The following is a 27518-nucleotide window of genomic DNA, read 5'->3' as shown; positions in this document are numbered from 1 at the left end:
GGGTCCCAGAAGGGGAAGAGAGAATGAAAAGGACAGAAAACCTATTTGAAGAAATATGGCTGAAAACTTTTCTAACTTGGTGAAGGATACAGACATCCAGGCCCAGGAAGTACAGAGAGACCCAAACAAAGTGAACCCAAAGGGACCCACACCAAGACACATTATAATTCAAATGCCAAAATGTTAAGCTAAAGAGAAAACCTTAAAAGCAACAAGAGAAAAACAACTAGTTACATACATGGGAGTCCCCATAAGACTGTCAGCTGACTTTTCAGCAAAAACTTTACAGAAGGGAGTGGCACAATATATTCAAAGTACTGAAAGGAGAAAACTTATAACCAAGAATATTCTATCCGGCAAGGCCATCATTCAGAATTGAGAGAGAGAGAGAGTTTCCCAGACAAGCAATAGCTTGTCTACTTTATAGTTAGTCACCACTAAACCAGTCTCACAAGAAATGTTAAAGAAATTTAAACAGAAAAGAAAAAATTATAACTAGAAATATGAAAATTATGAAAGATAATATCTCATCAGTAAAGGCAAAAATATAGTAAAGGTAGTGGATCAACCACCTATATAGCTAGTATGAAGGTTAAAAAACAAAACTAGTAAAACCATATATATCTACAATAATTAGTTAAGGGATACACAAAGTAAGATAACATCAAAAACATAAAATGGTGGATGGAGTAAAAATGTAGTGCTTTTAGAACATGCTCAAACTTAAGCAACTATCAACATAAAATAGACTGCTATATACAGAGGTTGTTGTGTAAGGACCTCATGGTAACCACAAACCAAAAACTGATAACAGATATACAAACAATAAAGAGAAAGGAATATAAACATAATACTAAGGAAAATCATCAAATCACAAGGGGAGGGCTTCCCTGGTGGTGCAGTGGTTGTGAGTCCGTCCGCCTGCCGATGCAGGGGACACGGGTTCGTGCCCCGGTCCGGGAAGATCCCACATGCCGCGGAGCAGCTGGGCCCGTGAGCCATGGCTGCTGAGCCTGCGCGTCCGGAGCCTGTGCTCCGCAACGGGAGAGGCCGCGGCAGTGAGAGGCCCGCATACTGCAAAAAAAAAAAAAAAAAAATCACAAGGGGAGAGAGCAAGAGAAGAAGAAGGGAACAGAGAAGAACAACAAAGATAAACAGAAAACAATTCACAAAAATGGCAATAAGTACATACTTATCAATAATTACTTTACATCTAAATGGACTAAATGCACCAATCAAAAGACACAGCGTGGCTGAATAGATACAAAAAACAAGACCCATATATATGGTGCCTACAAGAGACTCACTTCAGATCTAAAGACACACACAGACTGAAAGTGAAGAGATGAAAAAGGTATTCCATGCAAATAGAAATGAAAAGAAATATGAGATAGCAATACTTATATCAGACAAAATAGACGTTAAAACAAAGACTGTAACAAGAGACAAAGAAGAGCATTACCTAATGATAAAGGGATCAATCCAATAAGAAGATATAACACTACTAAATATATATATGCCCAGCAGAGGAGCAGCTGAATATGTAAACCAAATATTAACAGACATAAAGGAGAAACTGACAGTAATACAGTAATAGTAGGGGACTTTAACACCCCATTACATCAATGTAATGTAGTCATTAGATCATTCAGACAAAATCAATAAAGAAACACTGGCCTTAAATGACACATTAGACTCAATGGGACTTAATAATATATACAGGACATTCCACCCCATAACAGCAGAATATACATTCTTTTCAAGTGCACATGGAACACTCCAGGACAGATCTTTTATTAGGCTACAAATCTCAATAAATTTTAAAATACTGAAATCACATCAAGCATCTTTTCTGACCACAACAGTATGAGACTAGAAATCAACCGCAAGAAAAACTGGAATAAAACTCAAACACATGGAGTCTAAGCAACAAACTCAGTAACAACCAATGGGTCACTGAAGAAATCAAAGAGGATATCAAGAAATACCTCCAAACAAATTAAAATGGAAACACAGTGTTCCAAAGTCTTTGGGACTCAGCAAAGGCAGTTCTAAGGGGGAATTTGATAGTAATACAGGCCTACCTCAGGAAACAAGAAAAATCTCAAATAAACAATCTAACCTTACACCTAGAGGAACAAGAAAAAGAAGAATAAACAAGTCCAGAGTTAGTAGAAGGAAGGAAATAGTAAAGTTACGAGCGGAATTAAATGAAATAGAGACTAAAAAACCCCACAAAAACCTAAGAGCAGGTTCTTTGAAAAGATAAATGAAATTGATAAACCTTTATCCAAAGTCATCAAGAAAAAAAGAGAGAGGGCCAAATAAATAAAATCGGAAATGAAAGAGAAGTTACAACTGACATCACAGAAATACAAAGGATCACAAGAGGTTACTATGAAAACTATATACCAACAAATCGGACAACCTGGGAGAACTGGATAAATTTCTCAAAACATACAATCTTCCAGGACTGAATCAGGAAGAAACAGAAAATCTGAACAGACCAGTTATTCGTAATGAATATAATGAAATATTAGCCATAAAGAATGAAATCTTGCCATTTGCAACAACATGGATGAACATAGAAGGTATTATGCTGAGTGAGTGAAGTAAGTCAGAGAAAGACAAATAGCGTACAATCTCACTTACGTGTGGAATCTAGAAAACAAAACAAATGAACAAACAAACCAAGACAGAAAGAGACTTACAGATACAGAGAACACATGGGTGGTTGCCAGAGGGGAGGGTTAAATGTCATGGGGGTTTAATATATAGTATACGGAATATAGTTAATAATATTGTAATAATTTTGTATGATGACAGATGGTTACTGGACTTATCATGGTGATCATTTGATGATGTATTTGATTGTCAAATTACTATGTCGTAAGCTTGAAACTAACATAATATTGTATGTCCAACTATACTTCAATTTAAAAATAGTAAGATTTATTGTTACTGTGTCAGTAGGATAATCGATCATTTCTGTGTTAAAAAACACGTGTTTGTGATATAATTAGTAGAGTTGTACACCAGGAGGTAAAAAATAAATAAATAAACAAACAAACCTAATTCTTAGTTTATGCAGCTGTGGAAGTAATAACAAAATAGAATAATCTTATTTTAAAAGTCATTATGTTCATGGTTATCCCTGATCTGGCTCCATTCTGACCTCTCACATTTATCTCCAGACAGCACTGACCACTTGATAGTCTACAGCCTTGCCCCATGTTTTCGATCCCCAGGATGATTTTTCCTCTATCTCCACTTAAAGAAATTCCCTATTTTCTTTAAGGTCCCCCCCAAATTGTCTTCATTCCATTATTCACAAGAGAAAGCATTTGTTTTCTGCTGTGACCTTCCATAGCATTTTGTAGTGTCTGCTCTTCCACTTTTAATAGTCTCCCTTACTTAAAACAAGTGGTGTCTATTTCAGCTCCTGTGCTAGATGATAAATTCCTTGCAGTCAGGGAACAAGTCTTACGGTCAGATTGGTTGGGTTGAAGTAGAGTTGCATAACCCTCTGGAGATCTTGGGGGGTGGTAAAAGTTACTAGATTAAGGGAGCCTCTTTCTAGCAGTCCTAGAGGAGTGGTGTTTTACCTGCCTCACTGGAAGAACATTGAATGACTGTGAACAAGGACCAACTCCCTCAGAGTGGGAAGGATACATTTATTTACTAGAATTTCCTAATTTTTCAATTGTCCATTTTAAAGATTTTAGTTCTATGGAGTTTTTACCACTGAAACTTTTTTGATTAAAATCACTTCTAAGCTTAAAAAAAAATGTTGGAGCCTGCAAAAAAAAATTTAAATAAATAAAACTTTTAAGAGTATAAAAGAAATGTCATCTTATATTTGCAGAGCCCATGCACCATCTCATTTGAACACATTTACAGATGAGGAAGGTCACGTTCAAAAAGTTCAGTAACTGTCCGTGATCTGAGCCAGGACTAGTTCTTCTCATTGTGGGGAGTGTGTGAGTATGTGTGTATGTCATACACTGAGTAGTAGGTTTCCCATAAACGATGCTTCTGGAGAGCACAGAGCATTTTTCAATGAAACAATATGCCAGGGGAGTTCTTTAAAGTCCTTTACAGTTTGGAATTTATGTGTTCGTTGAACTTTATGGTTTTACTCACCAAGCATCAGTAATTTCAGTTTTTCTTCAGTTTTTCTTTCTAATTCCTGACATAGCTTCATGGTCATGATGTGACGGTAAAAAAAACAAAAAAGTACTAAGGAGCATTCAGTTAGGTTTGCACTTGACATGTTTGTGTTCTTTTTCATTAACAGTCTCTGATATTTGATGAAGTTGACCTCTCAGATGCCAGTGTAGCTGAAGCAAGCACAAAAAATGCTAACAACAGCTTCACGGTATGGTTATACTCTGGTAACTCCCCCCTCAAAAGTTACAGAATGATCTTTCGTGAGCTTGTACTGAACGCCCTCTTTAATTGCCGGCTGTGTGTCACACGTGTTGGAGTTCTCACCAAGAACAGTAAACTTGATAAGTACGTTGTAGACGCTAACACCCAACGTGTCATGATTGTTTGGGTCAATAAACCAATGTATTAAATGTATTTTTTAAAAGTATTTATATAGTTTTCTTTTTAGACCTTCTAATTTTAGTGCCTTAAAATTTTCATCTCCCTTTAATGTTCAACTAATTCCACTGTTCTTAAATATTCAAAAAGTTTGGTTTTTTACCTTCAGTCTTAAAAATAATATTTTCTCCTTTCAATCTACAGTTACGCTAGTTGCTGTAGTTCAGGCCTTCGTTTCTTCTCACTTAGGTAATTCATCTGGCAGCTATTTAAAGAAGTGTCCTCTGTTCCAGTTAATTTTTTTCCAATTGCAGATCACATTGCTTAAAAGACCTCACTGGCTCGCCACCGCCTGTCAGGTTGCATCTGTAACTCCGCCGTAAAGTCCTGTAAATTCCTTCCTCAGCATTCTAGCATACTGATAATTATTTGTCCTTATACATCCCACCAGTCCAGCAGTTCTGTCTGAACCTAATGCTTTTTCCATTCCCTCTGACTTAAATGATCCCTCCTCCATCAACAGCTGTTGAAATTCTACCAATTCTTCAAAGCTTATCTCAGATATCCCATACTTTTTCTACTTCTTTGATTACAAAAATATGAATTAAATATGAATTGAGGATCCACCATTGCTAGGCACTCGTGCTAATAAACACAAGGGATTCAGAGAAATAAAATATACATATATATATATATATATATATATATATATATATCACTTCCCTCAAGATATTCATGGTGTAGTTCAGTGAAGTTCATCTGGGATTCTTTTTCTTAAAAAAATATTTAAATATTTATTTATTTATTTGGTTGCACCAGGTCTTCGTTGCAGCAGGTGGGCTCCTTAGTTGCAGCTCCCGGGCTCCTTAGTTGTGGCTCGCCAGCTCCTTAGTTGCAGCCCGTGGGCTCCTTAGTTGCAGCATGCATGTGGGATCTAGTTCCCTGACCAGGGATCGAACCCAGGCCCCCTGCTTTGGGAGCGTGGAGTCTTATCCACTGTGCCACTAGGGAGGTCCCTGGGATACTTTTACAGCTACATTTTCCTTAGGTCCTCTCAGGTTCAGTGTTCTTGCTAGGTCGCTGACCCCTTCCACACTCCTAGCCCCTGCCCTAGGGAGCTTCCACTATGGACAGCAGTGTTTTGTGTTCATCCCCTAGGCATGCCAGGGCAGGGAGGACAGACAGATAAACAAACACAGAGCAGTGCCATGATGGAGGTAAGCACTGGTAAGGGTAGGGGATGGAGAAGAAGCAAATGAGTTCGGATTTAGTCTTATTGATTTATGGGCATGTGCGATAATTCATGCTGTGAATATTCCTCCCCCACCCCCTCCCCAGGGACCGTTGAGTTTGAGAAGAGAGAGGACAGCCAAGAATAGAATCCTGGGAAAAAGTTAAAATGTAAGGTTTGACCAGTAAAGACTGAGAGAGAGCATTCTGAAGTATAGAAGGAGCATCAGGAGGCAGTGATATATAAAAAGCCAGTGGAAGGGAGTTTCAAGACGGAAGTTGTTAAACATCAAATGCTGTAGAGAGGTCAAGTCAAAGAAGAAAGGAAAAGTGTCTGTTGAATCTGTGAATCAGGAGGTCATTTGGTCACACTGATGTGAGTAGTTGCAGTGGAGGGTGGCATGCAGTAGGCTGCATGGCGAATGCTAAGTGGAAAGGCAGAGAGAGCCAGCACGGACTCCTTGTCCTACAAGTTTGGCGGTTAAAAGAAGGAGCAGGGCTTCCCTGGTGGCGCAGTGGTTGAGAGTCCACCTGCCGATACAGGAGACACGGGTTCATGCCCCGGTCCGGGAAGATCCCACATGCCGCGGAGTACCTGGGCCCGTGAGCCATGGCCGCTGAGCCTGCACATCCGGAGCCTGTGCTCCGCAACGGGAGAGGCCACAACAGTGAGGCCCGCGTACCAGAAAAAAAAAAAAAAGGAGCAGACATGTAGCAACAAGAATGTTTAGGTCTGAAGAGGCAGTTCTGGTGTTGTTGTTGTTGAGGATCTTTTGCTTTGTTTTTAAAATGAATTTTGAGTGTGTCTATATGAAGAGAGGAAAGAATTGTTAGAATCAAAAACTGAAGCTGCAGGAGAGAAAGGAAATAATTGTTGGAGCGTGATTGCTGAGTAAACTGCAGGGGGTGGGACCCGGAGCACAGGTTAAGAGATGAGCCTTGAATAGGAGACAGAAGGTTTATGGAAGTAGGTGTGGGCAGGAAGTTCCTATATTTCAAACCCAAACACTACTGTTTTCTCAGTGAAATTGCAGATTAGGTCATATGCTATGAATAAGACTTTAGGAGGGTGTGGAGGAGCTTCTATAGAAAATAAGAATCGAAACTGAACAGGGACCAGTAGAAGATTACTAGGTAGTAGATAGTGTCCACCAGAGATTGGAGATAAGTAATGTTCTTAATTCCTGGGCCTATAGCATTTTCTTAAAGATAGGAGTAAAGGAAAACAACTAGATTGGCCCAGGATTGATGGTTTATAGGGCATACTGGACAGAAAGATAAAAAGGGATTGTTGGGTGTTTGAGGATCAGTAACTGATCCATCTTCCCCCTCTGAGTTCTCGGTTTTTGAGAATGGAGCATAAGGAATACGGGATGACTTTATTAATGGCTGAACAGGGTCCAATAACCACTAAATACAGAGCTTCTGATAAGTTGTTGGAGGCCGGAGGGCAAAATGGTGCTTATTCTTCCTTCCTCCCAGGTGAAGGTCAGGTAAGGCGATTAACCTATCAGATTAACCACTTGTCTTCCCTGGGAAGTGAGCAATAGTTTTCTCCCCTCTGTGGAGACTCGTGGTGGGGTTGTGGATAAGGGATTCTCCCCGACAAGGATCTAGAGTTTAGTCTGAGTGAGGGTTCCGAAATTTAAGATTTGGGAGAGGTTATTCAAATCCTTCGTACAGCTCTTTCTTGGACCTCCAACTGCATGCAGTCTCTCCTTTTGTACCTTCTCACGGAACTTACTATATTCTGCCTTGTGTTTGGCTAAGTACTTATGTTTCTTATAACCTCCTTGAGGATAGGGACACTGTTATACATTTTTATCTCATAGTACCTTATCCGTAAGTATTTGTTGATTTTAATTAATAAGATGAAAGTTCATCTGGGGCATGAGGAGACTTTCGTTGAAATATTTTCAAGAAATTTCCAATGTTTCACTCAACCAAACTTCGTTTCTGAAGTTTGTTGGACGAGAAATGCAAGACTAAACTGTTAGGCAGATTGCTTAGAGGTTTATAGCAAATCAATTTGGTAGAACTTTCCAGGGTATAAAATGGAATAAGAGTTATGTTTTCAACCAGTCATTGACAATCCTTCCTATCTTTAAATATTTAAATGTTCCACCTTCCTGGGTTCCAGTGACTGCTACTCGTGGTGTTATTTTGGCCAGTTCGTGTCAGAGGTTAATGGTGTAGTTTGGTGGTGTTATGGCTGGGGAATCCAGCGACAGCTGAATTCTGCCTCATTACAGCCACTACTCTTTGCCTTGAAGTCCCTAAGGATGATGTATTGACAAGGGATAATAGTAAATGGAAAATCTATAATTAGTAAATGGAAAGTGGAAGAGCTGTGCTTTACCCAAAAACCCAGCGTCAAACTCTGTTAAAATGGGTTCTACAGGGAGTGTTCTAGAGAGCAGGGCAGAAACTGACTTAGCTGGGGAAGTCATTCTGTGGTTATGAGCAAGCACTGAGACTGCCTGAGCTTCCAGAGGAGGGGACACAGACATCTTGAGGGTGGTGTCAAAGGATCTACAGACATGGTTCTACCTACACGATGATTACTTTTAAACAGGCCTATGCTCCCATCCCTGGAGTTAATAATTGTCTTGTTTTTTGGGTTGTCTAAATTGCCTCAGGTATTGTATTAGTTTTCTGTTGTTTCGTAACAGATTAGTGGCGTAAAACAATGCCTGTTTATTATCTCACAGTGTCTGTTGGTTTCACAGAATAGCTGGATTCCTCTGCTCCAGGTCTCACAATGTCAAAATAAATAGGTATGATAAATTAAATACACACACATGCGCGTGCACATACATATATACTTTTTAATTACCCTACATTGGGCTAATTTTGACCTAAGTTTGCATTTCTGGTTTTACAAGTGTCTTCTGCATCAGGCAACAACAACAAAACCTACTAATGTTGAATGCATTTTCTGTGACGTTAGGTGTCAGTGATGTGATCGGGGGACAGAAAAGAACAGTTCCAGACAGCCTTATTGGCATTTTATGAGCGTTTAGGTTAATGTTCACAATTAATTTATTTGTAGATTAAAATTCTACCATGACATTTTCTATGACTGTGGAATCAGTGAAACATTCATTTTTTTTGTCCATTTTTAATTTTCTTTTTTATTTTATTGATATTTGCATGGTGTTTTGGAGTTTTATTTTCACTTTAACCTTTTTATCTTTAACATACCTCTGTGCTGTATGTGAATGTGCTCTTCTTTTATTAAACTAGAGAGAATTGATTTCCCTTTGGTCATACTGATGCCCCCCAGGGAAGGGATTGCAGATCTCCTGTTTAACTCAGGGCTCTTTCCTATTGCACAGTATTCTTTCCGTCTGGAGTCTTTGCCTCTGTTCTCTTTCTTCTCACATCCACAGCTCTCTTTGTCTCTTTCTCACTAATCATGGCATGTCTATCCCCAGCTTTTTTTTTTTTTTTCCAATTGCAGAGCTTAAGACTGAAGTCAAACAGCCGGGGTTTGGGTCATGGCTTGGCCGTGTCTAGTTAGGTGATCCTAGACAAATTAGTTAACTGCTATAAATCTCAGTGTCCTTAACTTTAATTGAGGGTAATAATGGCATCTGCCTCATAGGTTATGAGGATTAAATGAAATGTGATAGTGCACCAAAATACCTAGCACCGTGATGAGCACGTACAGTTTGATACATGTTGGTGGCAACTGTTATCACAAACTTATTACCTCTTGATTCCCTTCACAAGTGACAGTATTGCCAACTTTTAAAAGTTTGGGAATTTTGAAAGAGAATATGGATGAACTTTATCTTGAGAAAACATTCCATGCTGCCTATTTCTCAGAGGTGTAGTGAAGATTTATTTCCACTTTTATCTAATATTAATAAGTATTGTTGGGAAAAGCAACCATTTTGTAACAAATGGAATACAGTTGTTCCTTGTTAGGTAAATGTTATTTGCTAAAGAAGAGCTTTTTAATGATTTGAAAGCCATCACAATGATGTGGTATACATTAGGCTTTCAAAGTGTACTGTTCAAATGACTGTTTTCTTTAAATTTTAATGAAGTTTGGGCTAAACCTTAAATAAGTGAGTCATCATTTTTAAAGAAATTGTATCAACATTGGTAAAACTTCTTAGGAAGGTTTGTAAAGAGAGCTTTTTTTTTTTTTTTTTGAACTAGAAAGAAATACAGAGGTAATTTATTTTGTTTATTTAACCACCCTTAGCATTGTTAGTGAGTGATCTACAAGTGTGTTTGAAGTCCCATGGTTACTTCATATCCATGCTGGCTTAGTTGTAGGGAAACAGATGCCGTGTGGCAGTACTTATTTTTAGAACTAAATGAGCACTGAAACAGAGTCATTTTAGTTCAGGGGTCACTTGCCAAGGTAGACATGACCGAAAGTTGATTAGCATTAGATGATGACTCTTCTGATGAGGTTTTTAAAAGTAGACATAAAAACAAACCAATACAGAGAATACTCTTACTGCACATAAAGTACTGAAAATTATGCATTCATAGTGTAGTCGAAATGAGCGGACTGTGTTTTCATGGAAGGGGAAAATGTTAAGAACTTGTTTCTTTCATGTTTACTTTCTGTTTATTCTGTTTTCCTCTTAGCTTCCTCTCTGTTAATATAATTCACTTCATCTTCTCTCTTAAGAGAGATATCACATCCTTTGAACCTAAGGAAGTGTCAGTTTACTTTTATCCATTAATAACTCAATCTTTAGATACATGGAGATAATGAAAAGTTATTTTCTTTTTATATCATTTGTGAATGCACATTGCAAAACAGGCATTTAGATAAACATGTTAATATATAATCACTTAGATAAATAAGTTGCCTATTTTATTTGATAATATTTAGTCTACTCTGTACCTCTTATAACTGCTTTATGTCTGATCACTCATTCACTTTTTTATATCAGTCTTATAAGGTAGGTTCTATTATGCTTCCCATTTTATAGGGGAGAAATCTGAAACAGAGAGGTTAACATCCAATACATATAAATAGCTAGAATCTGAACCCATCTGGGTTATATGGCCTCAGTCTGTACTCTTGACTGCTCTGCTATCCTGCCTCTTTATTGTGGAGTTGTAAATGAGTATGATTCAGATAGTATTCCTGTGGTTGCTTTTTACACGTTCAGTTGTCTTTTCTCTTCCAAGTCAATCACAGAGTCTTTTTTTTTAAATTTTATTTATTTATTTTTGGCTGCATTGGGTCTTCATTGCTGTGTGTGGGCTTTCTCTAGTTGCAGCTAGTGGAGGCTACTCTTCGTTGTGGTGCACAGTCTTCTCACTGTGGTGGCTTCTCTTGCTGTGGAGCACGGGCTCTAGGCGCGCGGCCTTCAGTAGTTGTAGCACGTGGGCTCAGTAGTTGTGGCTCACGGGCTCTAGAGTGCAGGCTCAGTGGTTGTGGCGCACAGGCTTAGTTGCTCCTCGGCATGTGGGATCTTCCCGGACCGGGGCACGAACCCGTGTCCCCTGCATCGGCAGGCGGACTCTCAACCAGCAGGCGGACTCCCAACCACTGTGCCACCAGGGAAGCCCAAAGGGCACTTTTTATTTTAAAGACTTGGGAAGATGTGACATCTTTTCAATATTTGAGGGATTATTATGGATAAGAAGCAGTACACAGGTTTGGCGTACAGGACAAAGATCCGTGGTTGAATTCACGGAGGGACCGTTTCAGCTCTACACAAAAGAGAACTTTATAACTGTGTCATCTGATAGAACTGGCCTCTTGAGAGGTAATGGCTCTGCCCATTATTAGAAATCTCTAGTCATCTCATTCCCTGTGATCAGAAAGTGGCCTTCAAGAAGAGAGTCCTCAGAGCAGACTCAGGTTCAAGGAGCTGAAATGACTATCTCAAGGTTGGATGACTGACAGCTATGTGCAGCTAGTACAGAATTCGGGGCTCTCAGCTCTTGGCGTTTGTTGGGAGTAGGCAAGGAGCAGTGGATGTAGAGCTTGCTCGACTCCATGCTGGACATTTTACACACTCTGTCTCATTATAGGACACAGCAGGAGCTAAGGGACCTTCCTTCAAGAATGCTGTTGTTGCATGGTGTGTGTATGTGGGAGGGGAGATGGAGGAGACTGAAATTTCCTTAGGCACAAAGACTGTCTTCTTCACCACTGAATCCCCAAGGCTAACACAGGGCCAGGCATAGAGTGGAAAGACAATAAATATTTGTTAAATGAATGAAGGAATGTGTCTTGTTGAAGGAATGAATGATATTTGTAAACTCTAATTTTTCTTTGAGAGAAAGGTGTTATTTCAAGTTTTAGCCTAGAGAGCACAGTTTCCTAATTTTCCCCCGTGGTGTAGTATTATAATATACCCATAAACATGTGTATCCTTGTTTGAAATCTACACATCATGACTCAGATGATTTTTATACCAACAATAAGTCTTACAAACATGATTCTTGCCTATGATTAACCATTGCAGTATTTCCACATAATTATTAGATGCCAGGTAGTAGCAAACCTCATATTTTTTAATGTCTATGTTGGTTAAAATATTGTATTGCACTCAAGTGATACCACATTCATGCAATTTGAGGGGTTATTGTTTTCCCTTTTAAAGTTGACTTATATACAGTTTAGGTTAGACTTTATACTATGAATCTGATAATTTATACGTTAAGTTTGAAATTTGTATTTGGTTTTCTATAACTTTGACACCAGGCTTTTATAAATGAAATGTCTTAGCATTGTTTCTGTGGGAGTATCATGTTCATCTTTTCATTGAGTGATGTAGATCTTTTCCAAGAGTATAACCCAGAGAAATACTTCTTAGCATTATGGTGAGCTTCCTTAGGCCAGAGTCTTAGGAGGTAAGAAAATGTTGGTCCTTTTGTAGCTAGACTAAAATCTTGGGGTGGAAATAAGGTGTGGGTGGGAGAAGTGTGTCTTTGTCTTCACCTTCATTAGTACTCTTCCATGAACCTTCAAAGAGATTAACTGAGGTCTCCACCATCACTAGTAACCTTCCATACATCTTTCAAATGGACTTTCTAAAGTAAGGCAAGAACCAGTGAGCATGTCCTTGAGTTTTCTGGCAGCTCAGGAGCTCTGGGAACCTGGGCTTGGTTGCATGATCAGACCATGGGTCTCCAAATCAGTTTCATCAGACAGACCCTCTGATGAATGATGGTATGAATAGACACCATCAAAATGTTGGGAAAGAGGGCTCATCGTCGAGAGAACTGTGTCCCTGGAGGTCCAGACAGGGTACCATGATAAGTAGCCGTGCTTGGCATTACCACTTGCCCCTTACCCTGTCCTGGCCTTGCAGAAGATCCATGACTCAGGGAGAGAATGGCGCTCCTGGTCAGTAACCTGCACCTGCTGCCTCTATACCTTTCCTCTCCCCCTAGGCTGTTGCACAGCAGCCCACTCCCCACCTGGTCCTCCACTTCCAGAACTGCCCTTAGACATTTGTTCATTCATTAGCAAATAGTTATCAAAAGCTTGCTGTATATATCAGACACTGTGCTAGGTTCTGGATATACAGTGGTGACTGAAAGGAATTGGCCACTGAGTACCGTATTTTGAAAAAGTTTAAAAGCCTCCAGGAGTAGGTCCCTGTCTTTAGAGTATGTGGCCTTAGAATAGGATTCTTCGGATACAAAAAGCAATGAACTGCCTCCCAACTAAGCCTAGAAACTGTGTCATCACAGGGGCCCAAGTTATAGGAGAGAGAAGAGATTACGCAAACTCTTTGACCATTCAGGATTCCACAGACAAAATCCTCTGGACTGCTTCATCTGCTTTTCTCCGCAAACACATACCCGGTGTCAGTATTTCTGCCACCAAAATATGGTGAACCATGTGGAACTGCTTATTCCTGACCCTAAACACCAGTGTTTTATGAAGCTGGTTCCCTGGGAAGCCTTAGCCCCAGGCACCTTGGGGATGGCCAATGGAAGACGTCCACTCAGATGAAAGGTCAGGCCTGTATCATGGAGGGTTGACCTCCACAGTGCCCGTGCCGTATTGAGGCTCCCAGTGAATGGCTACATGCTGCACAGCCTCCTGTTCTTTGGCTAGTTGTAAATCTGCATTTCACTGATACGTTCCACGTACTAGGCCTTTCCCAGGTTCCAACTAGATGGTCCTGAGCTGATGCTATCACTCGCACCATGATCTTGGAGACAGCAGCTGTAGCTACGTGGACTTAAACTTCTAGATCCATTGTCTCTTTTGAGAGATTCTGCGTGATGACGGGCAAGGGTTGCTCAAGTTTCAAAAGCGCAGCCCCAGGCTGACCAGCCATCCAGTTGTACAGAGGCTTCTAAGCTGTGCAGACTTCCACAGGAGATCTCTTCATGCTGCCAGCCTGGCTGCTTCACCATGCCCCTTTTGGACAAGGGCTATGCGATTTACTTGGTCTTCACTGTGGTCTTAACGTGGCTGAAGTCTCTTAGTTGACGGCTCCTTAGTTCCATACTCATTTAGGTTAGCTCTGATCCCCGTTTGTGGTACAGAAGGAAAGCCCTGAAATATTTTTTGTACCACAAATTACTTATTCAAAAAAATTTTAGATGCTACATGGGAGCCCTTTCTGACAGCTTCCTAGCAGATGCATTTGACAAGAGTGATGGATCTAGTAGGAAGCCCAAGTTGAACACTGCTGCAGTGTCAAGGAAACCATGATAAGGGTACATATCAGAGCACCTGTAATAGGAGGGAAGGGAGAGATGGATGAGAGTTGTTTTGGGAAAGTCAGGAGAACTATGGCCATAGGGAAGGGAGAAGGGAGAGGAGCAAACTAACGTAGGGTTGTTGAATTTGGGGGGGTCGGTATGTAAATGATGCCTTTAATTAAGGGTCGAAAACAAGAATACAAGCAGGTCTGTGGGGCCTGAAAAGAAGACATTGTGAATCGGACACTGAGAATTTAAAATGATGGTAAGATAGCCTGGTGATGTCTAGGAGGTGATTGATGGAGATGCTTTAAAGACTATTAAAACGATTTAAAGTACTTTTTTAAGTATCGTTTTCCTGGCTCTTTTTACATTTCTAGCATATTCAAACATCTTCCCTATTCCTTAAGTATGATTATGGTGTAATGGAAATTTTAGATTTTAGACATGTTTTCGTGTTGTCGTGAGCAGTACAATCAAGATGATTATTTTGTTTTGACAGTTCCCATCGCATATGTGTTCTGTACAGAGCAATGTGTGGTTACAAACCAAAGGAGCGGTGCCAAGGGAATGGGGCCAATGCGTCATTCCAGCTGCTGGTGCAGCCGAAAAATATTAGATGAGTGGTAAATCTTTTACTGTGTCCATTAACACACAGCCACTGCTAGTTTACGGGGGAAGTGTGTGTTACAGCCTCCATAAAGAATTTCTGAAATCACTGTGCTCCTTGTTACTAAAATTAATACTGAACAAACAGAAAAACCTTTCAGTTTCCCATAGACAGTGTAATACTTCAAATACAGTGCTACATATGATTATCTAATCTTGTCAAAATTTGGTTCTCCAAAGGTGTCTGGTATGCAGAAACCTGTCTCTATTAGTAAATTAAATTTATTATTATAATTTTACCAGTACCTTTTCTTGTTCATCTTTAAAGAATGTACAAGTATATATAGGATTGAGATATAACTGTAGTATCCCTGATTATCTTTTAAGGGGAGAAAAAGTGAGTAGCTTGTACAGCCTGTTCTATCTGTCCTTTTAGGATAATGCCAGTAAATTCTTTGCTATTCTTTCATTCTCTAGTAGATGGCTAGGAAAGCAGACACAATTTAGTTTCAAATTCTACGTGTGCTTTGTGACCTTGGACAAGTTACAAACCTCTCTGAGCCTTAGGTTCCTCAAATGTAAAATGGATGCTACGTTTTGAGTTGTGTGGATGAAATTTGATATGGTACGATATGATATATGATGTGATATGGTATGCTATGATATATGATATGTGATATGATATATTTTAGCACACACAGGTCCTGGCCTGTTATAATTACTCCATAAATAGTATTTTGGGCTTTAAACTGATTTTCAGTCTAAATGTGAAAACTGGAATCATCTAAACTGCTCCCTCATTATCTCTCACAGCCAGTCACCAAGGCCCGTTAATGCTGCCTCTGAAAACGCTATTAAACCCATAATCATCTCTGCTGTTGGCTCCAGTCTTCATAGACGGCTTCTCTCCACAGCAGCCCCATCGCCGCCCTGAACTCTTGTCCTGTCTTGCCTTTCCCACAGTTTCGTAAGAGTCTTCTCCCCTGTCTCTTGACTGCCCAGCTGACCCACCCCATTGCTACCAGAGTTACCTTCCTAAAATAAAGTATTTTGTGTCTCTTTCCTGCTTACAGTCCTTTCGTAGTGCTGTGTCACTTTGAAGATCAAATCCAGACTCCTGAGTGTGATTAAAAGGTTTTTCGTAACTACCTCTCTGGTTTCTCTTTGTTCTGCAACCTGTGATTGTCATATCACACTACTTAAAATACCAGTCCTTACCTTGACCTTTCTTCATCTGTGTGTTTGTGTGTCCCTTCATTTGCAATATCCCTTCCTCCTTTCCCCTTCTCTGGCTTCCTCCCCATCCCCTCCGAAATCTTACTTGACATTCATCCTTAAATGCTTGAGTGTCATCTCCCACAAAGCTTTCCCTGATCCTTCAGTTTTGGTTAGCTGCCCTTTCACTGTATTCTAGTTGCACCCTGGGTGCTGAGAGCATAAATAAGGGTCCAGATCTTGAAGGATCTTTTAAGTCAGGACAAGTGGTTTGGAAGATGACAGGGACTGACTATATTGAAATTACGTATCTGTGTTCCCCATTGTACCATGAGCTCCTTGAGTGAAAGGACAGAGTATTTCCAGGGCTGCAATATTGCTCGGCATATAATAGGCACTCTTTATATTTTCTAGTGACTGAATGAGTAGTTTGATGGACGGATTCAAATAGAGAGTGTAAGTTTTTAAACTATCACCGTAGGTAACCTTCAGCACTTTTCTCGTAATGTTATATAGCTCATCTAACCCATTATCTTTGCCCATTGCTTAAGACATTAATATGCTCTGTGCTACACTTATGTTTGACTTGTATTTATTATTATTTATTTATGTTTTGTGTGTGTGTATGTGTGCGTTTGACTTTTAGAATACAGTTGTGCAACAGACATGAAGTGGATGGAGTCCGAAAATAATCAGATGTTATTATCTAAGTGGAGAAAAGTGCCATAAAGGGGAGAATAGCACCTTGTGGTGGAGAGTGAAAGTGGGAGCTTAGATAAGGTTATCAGGTTATTAGTCAGCTCTGATTTTCAAACACTTGGGTGTTGGACTCATGGGGAGCTTGCAAACTTGCAAACACTAAGCAAACTACATAGAATTACACAGCTGATTTGTGTGGCCTGACTTTCAGTTCTGAATTCTTTTAATTCCCTTTGGTAGTTGTGAAATAGGCTTGCTTTATATTGGCAGTGTAAGTATTACTTGATTTTGATCTCCTCTTAGAATGCTGATCAGTAATTTTTAGATCTTATTTTAAACCAATTTTGGTGAGCTAAGTGTATTTTCAGTGATATTTTAGTTATAAATACTATTATATAGTTAAATGAAGTTGTAGCTTAATTATTTACGGGAAATACTATTTTGTTATTGCTAGTCTGAAACTTGCTTTATCCTAACCCTTTTGTTTTCAATCGACATAATTGTTTTGATGACACTTGGTTTCCTAGAGTTGGACAGGTCAAATTATAGCACAAGAGATTTCACTTTCAGCAGGATTGTATGGTGCACATAAAGGCAGCTGAGAAACAAGCTCTACTTGTCTGGTTTAACAAGGAAAGAGGTTATGATATGAAGCTGGAAGTTCTGACTGTAAACTCTGGCTCTCCTATTTAACGAGTTTGTGATTTTAAACAGGCTAAATTTCTTTTTAGCTATCACGTAGGCCAGCTATAGATATGGATGATTAACTGAGATAATGTATGTGACCATATTGACAGCAAGGCACTCTGAAAATGTAGGATGCTGCAGGAGTAATACTTCTGTTTATTTATCAACATGAGAGCCTCCTATTTTTAAGGAACTTAATTATTAATTCCTTTGAAGAAAAGTTGTTTGCAACCATGGATATTAATTAAAATTGTGACTATAATAAGAAAATATAGTAGAGGTGTCATTGATTTACCAGTTCATTATTGCAATATCAAAAGTTATCACTGTGTATTATATTTACTTTGTGGGTGTGGTAAGCTGAATAATAAACCCTAAATGTGTTTACATCCTAATTTCTGTAACCTGTGAACACCCCTTTATATGGCAAAAGGGACTCTGTGGTTGTGATTATGTTACGGATCTTGGGAAGAGATTATCTTAGATTACTGGAGTGGGCCCAGTGTAATCACAGGGGTCCTTATAAGAGGGAGACAAGAGGAATCAGAGTCAGAGAAGATGAGACTGTGGAAGCAGAAGGTTGGAATGATGCAAGGAAGGCACCACAAGCCAAGGAATGCAGGCAGCCTCTAGAAACTGAAATAACAAGGACATAGATTCTCCCCTACCATCTCCAGAAGGGATGCAGCCCTTTGACACCTTTGATTTTAAACTTCTGACTACTACAACTGTATGAGAATACTTTGTTATAGCAACAATAGGAAACTAATACAATAGGGATTGACTAACATTAATAATTATAGTTCATTTGAATTCTAAGAGACTTTTAGTACTGACTTGGATCCAAACTTTATTAGTCTTCAAAGAAACAGTGGTTTGTCATCGTACAAGTAATTGATCTATGTAAATGATACAGTAGCATACTCCAGCAGGTAACACTTATAGCCTTTCCTGGTAGACTCCCTGAAACCTTCACCTTGTCTCTTTTTCCAGGGAGAGCAGGGAGAAGAGCACAACCTCAAAGGGACTGTCGTCTCTACCCTGTAAGATTTCACTATGTCCTTCTACCTTTGGCTCTCTAGTGAACCAGATGCTTCTGGGAAGTGACGGTTAGGACCATTAGTATGAAACAAAGCCTTAAAGACAAGATATTCCCATAAAGATGTTAAATAGGCTGGTTTCTTTTACAGTTTTTGTAAGGATTCTAAGACTATATAAATTATATAATGTTGAGTTCAGTTGCTCATTTGAAAAATATTTGGATTCTGCCAGCTTACGCGTCTCTGTTTTATTGTGTTAACATTTCATTAAATGCTTTTCAATAAAATTTTGATTTTATTTTATATTTTTAAATTCAAGTAAAGGGTAACTTTGCTTTTTAGAAAGTGAGATCCTGTGGAAATACTGAGAATATTGGTACTGATAGTATTGACATCTGTGGTTCCTTTTTTCATGGAAACAGGTACCAGAATTTATGTTTTATTTATATTTGAGGAAAATCAAATTAGCACAGAAAACGACATTGTTATGAAGCCATGATTCCTTAGTCAACTTTTATGATCTACAGAACTAATCTTAAGCAGAGTCACTGAAACTCCAGAATTAGATGGAAGTAAAATTCGCACAGCTCTCTGCAGCTTGTTTCCACCCCATCTCAGTCAGCGATCAGAAGTCTTACTTCACTAGCTCCTGTGGACATCTTAGGTCACTTGAGAAAGGGAACCACGTTACTCATCTAATTTGAGTTTGCTATGGGAGAAAGAGGTAGGAGGTCAGAGGCTTGGGTCCTGGTGGGTATGGCCTGCAAGCTGAGACTTAAGACACCCACATCCCTCATCTTCTTAGTTCCTTGAAGGGTTTTGCTTGGGGTTCCCAAACATTTGGTACATTTTTTTTTTTTAATTGTGAAAAATTTCAAATATACACAGACTCAGGATAACTGTGATGAACGCTCACATGCCCACTGCCCAGCTCTTACTATTACCTAGATTGTTGCCACACTTGCTTCATCCATTCTCTCGTCCCTATTTTATCTGAAGTGTTTTAAAGCAGGTCTTTCACATCATTGTATTGGCCCCTCATTCTTCAGTAGGCATCCCTTAAAATATGGTTGCCAGTTTTAGCTCTACTTCTTTTCCGTCTTTCTTCTCAAGCAAAAGCCTAGGTATGGAGAAGCTGTGAAAGAGATTTACTGAGTTGACCATAGTTACTCAATTCAGTATTTTACAGTGAAGGAATAATCTTTTTTTTTTTTTTTTAAATTTGCTGTAACACTTTTTAAACTCCTCATGTAGGAAGTGGGTTACGTAATTGTGGAAAACTCATTGAGCTTCTAGATTTTTTTTTCTCTTCAATATGTTGTAACAAAATTAACACCAGACTTAATTTACAGAGATGATTGAAGAATCAATGTGTTACTGTCTTTTTGCCATAAGTCTGTAGTCAAGTGTTCTTGTAGATAAGAAGACACGTATTCCTAGCAAAGATGTTCTGCTCTCATCCAGGAGTCCTTCCCTTTCTATAATTAGTAGATTTTTCAGAATAAATGTTTTATGTGCTTACAAACAAATTTCCATTAGAATTTAATTTTTCAATACTTGCATTTTTTCGTAGAATCTTGCCCCAAGGGAGTAACGTTTCATATCTATGCTACAGAATTCTCAAATATTTATATCAATGTATAGGTAGTTATTGTTGTAGTTTGATTTTTGAAATTAATATCATATCCAGATGATATATACCTTCTTCTTGGATAGGATAATAAGCAGCTTTGAGACAGGTTTCCTCAAGTCCATGACTAATGCCTTCCCCTTTATTATGAGAGCCTATGGGGACGTTTGATACGTCCTACTCTACATTCCAGGAATGCCCACTAAGATCAGTAGGTTGTTATTCAGCTGAAAGGACTCATCAGCTAGGAGGATGATCACTCAGCCAAAAACAAAAGCGTAGAATGATTTTCAGATATGCTTTTTGACTCTTTCCATACTCTCCGTAAAGGGTCTGTGTGTGTTTGTTTATAAATCTAAACATGGTCCTAAACAGACATATGAAAAGATTTTTAGATCATTCTGAAAGAGAGTAGGGAAGACCTTAGTTCAACTACCAAGCAATGTGAATTAGCATCCTACTGATATTTACATAGTGTGCTGCCTGCATAGCAAAATTTCTTTATAAATTCCAGCTGTAGATTGATAGGTTCTCCCATGTATGTGAATTACCTGTTGGTCTCGGTCTTACCATTAGTCCCTTACATCTTTATAAGTTATTTTACATTATTTTAGATATTGTGAAATTTGGGTTCCAGGATTTCATGGAACCTAGTCTTTCATCGTGAGCACTTAATGCAGACTCCACAGCGATTACAGCTATAAAATGAATAATGTTTATGGTATTGCGTCAGTATGAGAAAGTCTCTTCCTAATCTAAAATTCTTTTATTTTAATTATACTATCTGATTTAAATTACACTATCTGTTGAAAATACCTGTGGTACTTTCTTTGGTCTTGGTGCCAGAAATACATTCGTCGTGACCTTCTGTACTTTTATTAGTCTCCTGTTAAAATTCAGGCACCCTTAGGAGAAAATAAACCTTTATCGTCTATCAACACCTCAGAAAAAATTACTCTTTAGATCAGTAGTTGTCACCTGAGAAAACCGATGGGGCTTGAGGCGACTGTAATAAAATAGGGAAGCACTGACCCTAGAAGGCAAAAGAGTCATGGGAGTTTGTATAGGATTTTCAAATTCAGATGCCTCCATGGACCGTTACGTGTGTGGAGTGGCCAGCTGAAGAAAATAGATTTAAGCTGCTTGTATTGTGATGAGCAAAGAACCTTTCTAATGTGATGGATATTAACTTGTTGTTTTACAACACAGCACTTCATGGTTCAACAGAAATGGCCACAAAAACCTCGGAGATCACCACTTCGTAAACTCTTATATCACGTGGGGTGCTGTAGGTGGGAGGCTATTACAGATGGGTCCCACACAAAGAAATATTACTAGGGGCAGATGAGACACTGGAAATTTGGGAGCAGAAGGGTGCAGAAAAGGGAGATAGGGGCCCATAAAGATTAAGAGCACTTTCTTTACATTATTTTAGACCTGATCCTGCTTTGACTAATGGGAAAGTTGGATGCTTCTGTTACCTACCCTTCGTGGTTGATAAACGGGTGTCCACCAGAATTACCTGTATAGCTTTGCCAATGTACGGTTATTTACATCTGAAATTATCCACGTCTCCCCCCAAAATAAGATTTTGATTCACCAAATCTAATTTGGAGCGTGGTTGTCTATGTTTTGAAAAAACTCTTGTCTTGATTCAGGTACAAACACATCATTAAAGACCTATGCCCTTGGATGTAGTGATCCCTATTTACTCTTTGAAGTATCTCTGCTCTCAAAATACATAAGATGTATTTTGTAGAACACTACATATGTGTGGAGTGTTTTGCAACTACGTTGCAGTTTGGCACATCTAAGCTGTTAAAGTGAATTACTTCATTCCAAAAATGAAGAATGGAAAAAAAAGGAACATATATAATTTAAGAGACGGATATAGACTTTATGAGGAAGGATGGAAGAGGAATATTAAGACTGAGCTTTAGGCAATTTCAGGTATAGCAAACCTAGTGTTATAAAGACACGTGTTTATACCTGATGGGGCTTTAACAAAAGTCAAATTATATCCCCTAAGTTATAGTAAGTATAGACAACAAACATTGTTATAGCACAACTAAACTTTTTGTTTGTCCTGCTCTCCGAGAAAGGCTTCTCACTGCAAATGAATCCTTATTTCAGTCAGGGCTATTTAGGATTAATCACTAAAGATACAACAATAAGTATGCCAGGGTGCGGATGTGATCAGTATGTTGTAAACAACTTTAGATTAGAAATAAGAATTTTTGAACAGAAGAAGTTGTTGGACCCTTAAAGTTACTCAGAAGGTTGCAGAATTTCCTTTATTGCAGAATCAGAAATCTGAGTTAAAAGGAGGAACCCTCTATCTTGAACAGTTTAGGCATGATACCTACTAGAGACGGCATTCTGAACTCTTCCACTGCTGTACTGGGATCTCATGCTCTTTGGTAAGCCTTTTGCCGTTATATTCCTGCTTTGGGTAAGGTTAGACGCAGTGCAATGAAGGGGAGGGGAGACCATTTCTTCTTAATGAGTTTGTTGATGTTTTCCTAATGTCTTCTAAGGCGTAGGTCATTATCTTTATTTCTATTTTGGTGGTTTGCTAGTCAGTGACTATTCCGTTGGCAAAATGCCTCCGTTTTTGTCCTAAGCTCCTGTTACTTTTGTCTGTGTACCGCACTTACACAAGAAATATATACCATATAGAAGAAAGCTGTAAATATGTACGTCATCCCTGTCAGCGCTGAGAATAATTGTGATGCTAATATTTAGTGAGGCTTGGCTTGTAACAGACACTGTGCTGAGGGCTTTGCTTGGGTTGTCTCTCTAACCCACGCCACACTCAGCAGAGCTCTTGCAGATACGAAACTGAGGCTCAAGGAAACGTTCATAGCCACACACGTAAGAAGGGATGCTGTTGGTATTCATCCTGAGTCCGTCTGACTCCAGGGTTTAGGCAGTGAATCACTCTGCTGTTACATGAGTGGTTTCCAGTTGGGAATTTGCAATAAAATATCTTTAGAACCCAGGTTCCCAAAGTTGGCTGCACTTCAGACTCACCTGGGAGTTAAAAAAAATAAAACAAAAACTGGTAGGTGAGTCCCACCTTCATAGGTTCTGAGTTCATTGGTGTGGAGCATAGCCTGGACGTTGGGGTTTTTAAAAGTCTCCCATGTGATTTTAAAGTGCAGCCAAGTTGGAAAACTCCGGCTTTGGAACAGTGCAAAGTTTTAAATTCTAAATTCCCATTCTTCTGTTAGTAAAAAAATTAAAGAATGTTTTTGTTACTGAAACACTACCTATTTACTTCAGAAACCATAAACCAACCAAAAAAAAATCATATTTAAATCATCTGCAATTCTTTCACTGAAAGATAACCAGTACGGTATTTGGGTTTTTTTTCCTGTGCATGTTTATATATTTAAAGTCTTAACTATAATGGTACTCTTTAATGGAATTTTATATATTTAGTGCCAGATTGTTTTATATCTGTTTTATGTATTTACATGCTTTCCCAGACTGAGAAATTCTTGATCCTTATATAACATAATAGTGTTGTTGGATTAACCCTTAGAGGCCAGTAACTCTCAAAGTAGAACAATATCTCTATTCCTGTGGAGTTTGTATATTATTTGAAGTAGCACTTAGAAAACGAATTTAGATGTCTTTCCTTTGTACTCCATCTTATATAGCACTTTTTCGGACAGGCAAATCTTGGTTTACTTACCCATCTCCCTTATAGATTGGTAAGGCAAAGCCCATATGGTTGGTTTGTATGCCCAGGCTCTGGCATGCAGTAAACACTCAATAAATGCTGGGGTGGATGACAGGTGTATTTCCCAGGACCTGAGATGGGAGTGGTGGTTATAGTTTGAAGAAACTAATTACTGACGTAAGTTCAGATGTGCCTGAGAAAAGTCATTTGGGAATGTTGCGGTAGTGGGAAGAGAGGGTAAAAGTAAGGGTTAAGATGAGGCCAGGGGCTAGGGGACACTTTAGGATAGGTAAACTGCAGATCCTTCAAGAAAGTTAAAGAGTCCTCTAGTTCTAGAAACATCCTGGCTTTGGCCCCCAACAGGCTCAGAGAGTCTTCCCTGGGAATAGCCCCCACCTCTATCCTTCCATCTCCCCACCCTACTCCCTTGTCATAATAAAAAGGCTTTCAGAATTTCAGATAAATTTCAGATAATTTTCAGAGTCTGCGGCTCCTCAGATATTTTCCTGACAAAGATTTGGATGAGGAACTACTGTAGTGTAATGAGGTTCAGTGAGGATACAGCTAGAGCCTGTCAGTTAGCAGATGGGACCGTTGGCATATTCTTTTCTACAAAGGTCAGCGATGAGGAAGAATTTAAGTAAAAGCTGGGGAGGGGACTCAGAGCATTGGAGGCCTGAGGAGTGATTAGCCCAGAGAGGAAAGGGACAATCTGGGAGATGTTACAGGCTTGCTTGGTAAACCAGCCTTGTCTTCAGTTGGGCCGAGGCTGCTCCCTGAGGTGTTTTTCACCCTGCAGCCACAAAGCGAGACATCTCTGCATCGCACGATTTATGAAGGATTTTCTTTCCTTGTGTCAACATCTTGTAATGTAACTTTTTAATAGATTTCTTAATCACCAGGCTTGTAAATCACAATTATTTATAATTTCTGTTTGGCTCTTAAAAACTTAGCTTTTATTTTAAGAATATGTCATGATCTTTACTTATTACTGCCTATTTTAAAACACATTTTTTTAAAAACAGGAGAAATGGCAAATGTAAACGTTTTACTTCGTCAGCGTATGAGGTACATGCATGATTTATGTTGCCGGAATCCTTTAGAGTTGAGGCATTTATGTAGTTCCAAAAGCTACAAGAAAAATTAGAAGCTATTTCTCTATCCTTTCCCCTCTTTTTATTGAATTCACAATGACTTTTAAAGAATAGAAAGGCATTAAAGATAGTTAAAACCATCAGACATCCTGCTTTACTTAGAATTCAACAAAAAAACAAAATTGAAGAATACAATAGAAAGCCTGGTTTATTTACCTAAGTAATACATGTCTCACTCACTCTAAGATCTTAATGAGAGAGAGGGAATCCTTAGCGTTACATCATATAGTATAGCAGAAAATTTAAATAAAACATGCTAGAGGTGATATTTATTCAGATAAATATCAGATTGATTCAGTCAGTCCATTGACACACAGAGATTTCTGGAGTGCTGTGTCAGTCATCAGAGCCAGGGGTGTATTATGATTTAATGGTCCCTCTCTGCGGCATTTCATGAGCTGTCCTAGAAAAACATTTTGAAGCAATAAAGCATCCATTTGGCTCCTAAGTAATGAGGGAGGCATTGCTCTTTGCATTAACTATTTATTGAGGAAGAGGAGTGACCAATTGCTAATAAGCTTTATCCAAGGAGCGTAGTGGAAAACAGAAGAAAATGCAAAAGTGAGGTTCTGTTCAATTTCATATGCAATTAACAAATATCCAGTGCTGAATGGTTAATGCTCGACATCCATGTGACGTCTGGCCGGCTGTATTTAAGCATGAGTGCCTGTCCAGTGTATTAAAGGCCCCTTAGTCTATGGAAGGATTGTGTAGCCTAAACTAATGAGAGATGAGAGGAAGCAGTGACTGGTGAGTAGCTACAACTGCGCTGAGCTCTATAGCTTTGAATAATGGACTTATTTTCTAAGATGAACGCTAGTGATTGAGGCTTGCTAGTTTACTCCTTTTGGGAAGGGTTCCTTTTTTTTTAGAGATAATTATTGCTTTTCCGTAACTTGGGAAATCTGCTCTCTCTACCGCAATATGTAGATTATCACTTGATCAAATGGCTTTTAACCTGGGAAAATTTCTAATTTTCTCTACAAGTAAATATATAATTTATTATTTGGAAATAGGTTCTAGGTGGGAATGTAACATATTGCTTTTCTTTCACAAATAAGTAAATGGTCTCTTCTTTGAAGTAAATGCTTAAGATTTAGCAATTGCAACCAGAATATTGTATTCACACATAAATAGGGCCTGCTTTCAAGTCATTTCAGAATCTTACTTGGAAGTTTCTGGTGCTATAACAGCATGAAGTTTTATTCCTCTTGCTTTAAGATTCTTGATATAATTAATTTGCCTTCTTTGGTAACATGATAAAAAGATGAAAGTCACAATTATTTTCATCCCTTAAAGCCAACTAAAGGACTTATATGCTAATTCTTCTTCCCTGTTCTCGCTAAAAAGTAGTACAGTGGAGTTCTACACAATGGGAAGAAAATCCGTCACATAAATCATATTAAAATAGGCCATGGAAAGGATCTGTAAACCCAACATTATTTAAAGTAGAATAGTCTTGATACTATTATAAACCAATTATGAAATCATTTAATATTGCATTCCTTTGATTTTTCAAAATTTCCATATTGAAAAATATGGGTTAATTCTAGCTTACTATGAATTATTTTGATTTCTATTTAGAATCCATTTTCAAGATATATTATATGAAACAAGAATATTCTGTTTATATGAGTTCATAGCCTTGGGTAAAAGGCTAGAAAGCCTGATAAGTAAATAGCAGTGAAGGCAAAGAGAAGAAAAGTCTACTTAGACTTTTTCTTTCCTGGACCACCTTGTATCACACTGAGAACTAAATCCATTTACCTTACAGAGAATCTTACTTTCTTCATCAAGGAAGTAAGGACTCAAGAGATTAGAAATGGTACCACCTTGTAAGCTGTTAGGTCTTGCAATAATCTCTCTTTGTTGGTTAATAACAATCAGGTTGCACTATCCCTTTCAGATAATCACTCCATTCAGAAGACTAATGCTTTGCGCTGAGAATAGGAAAGAGATGGAAGATTGGATCAGCTCGCTGAAGTCTGTACAGACCAGAGAAACTTACGAGGTAAAGTAGCCTCTCTCCTGTCATCTCGTGTTCTTAGAGAATAAATGTGAACCGTAGCGCTAAAGTTATATTCTGCGAAAAAAAAAAAGTATGTGTAGATTCATTCAGCAACTTGTTTAAACCTGGTACTGATTTTTTTTTAAGTTAAAGCAAAGTGTTTTAGTTTTAAAAATTGTGAATTTGAGGGCTTCCCTGGTGGCGCAGTGGTTGAGAGTCCGCCTGCTGATGCAGGGGACACGGGTTCGTGCCCCGGTCCGGGAAGATCCCACGTGCCGCAGAGCGGCTGGGCCCGTGAGCCATGGCCGTTGGGCCTGCGCGTCCGGAGCCTGTGTTCCGCAACGGGAGAGGCCACAAC

At 38.9% G+C, this 27518-nt stretch overlaps 1 protein-coding gene across 1 annotated transcript in view; it reads left to right on the top strand.

Annotated features, from left to right (window-relative positions):
* Positions 1 to 27518, top strand: part of DGKH (diacylglycerol kinase eta) — a 167025-nt gene that overhangs the window by 72016 nt on the left and 67491 nt on the right. Inside the window, exons 4-5 of the mRNA XM_060128750.1 lie at positions 4298 to 4378; positions 27059 to 27163. Coding sequence (XP_059984733.1) covers positions 4298 to 4378; positions 27059 to 27163 — 186 coding nt within the window. The remainder of the gene's footprint in view (positions 1 to 4297; positions 4379 to 27058; positions 27164 to 27518) is intronic.

This window comes from Lagenorhynchus albirostris, chromosome 18, assembly GCF_949774975.1.
Source record: "Lagenorhynchus albirostris chromosome 18, mLagAlb1.1, whole genome shotgun sequence".
In the NCBI taxonomy this organism is placed as follows: domain Eukaryota; kingdom Metazoa; phylum Chordata; class Mammalia; order Artiodactyla; family Delphinidae; genus Lagenorhynchus; species Lagenorhynchus albirostris.
This window is presented reverse-complemented; position numbering and strand designations above follow the sequence as displayed.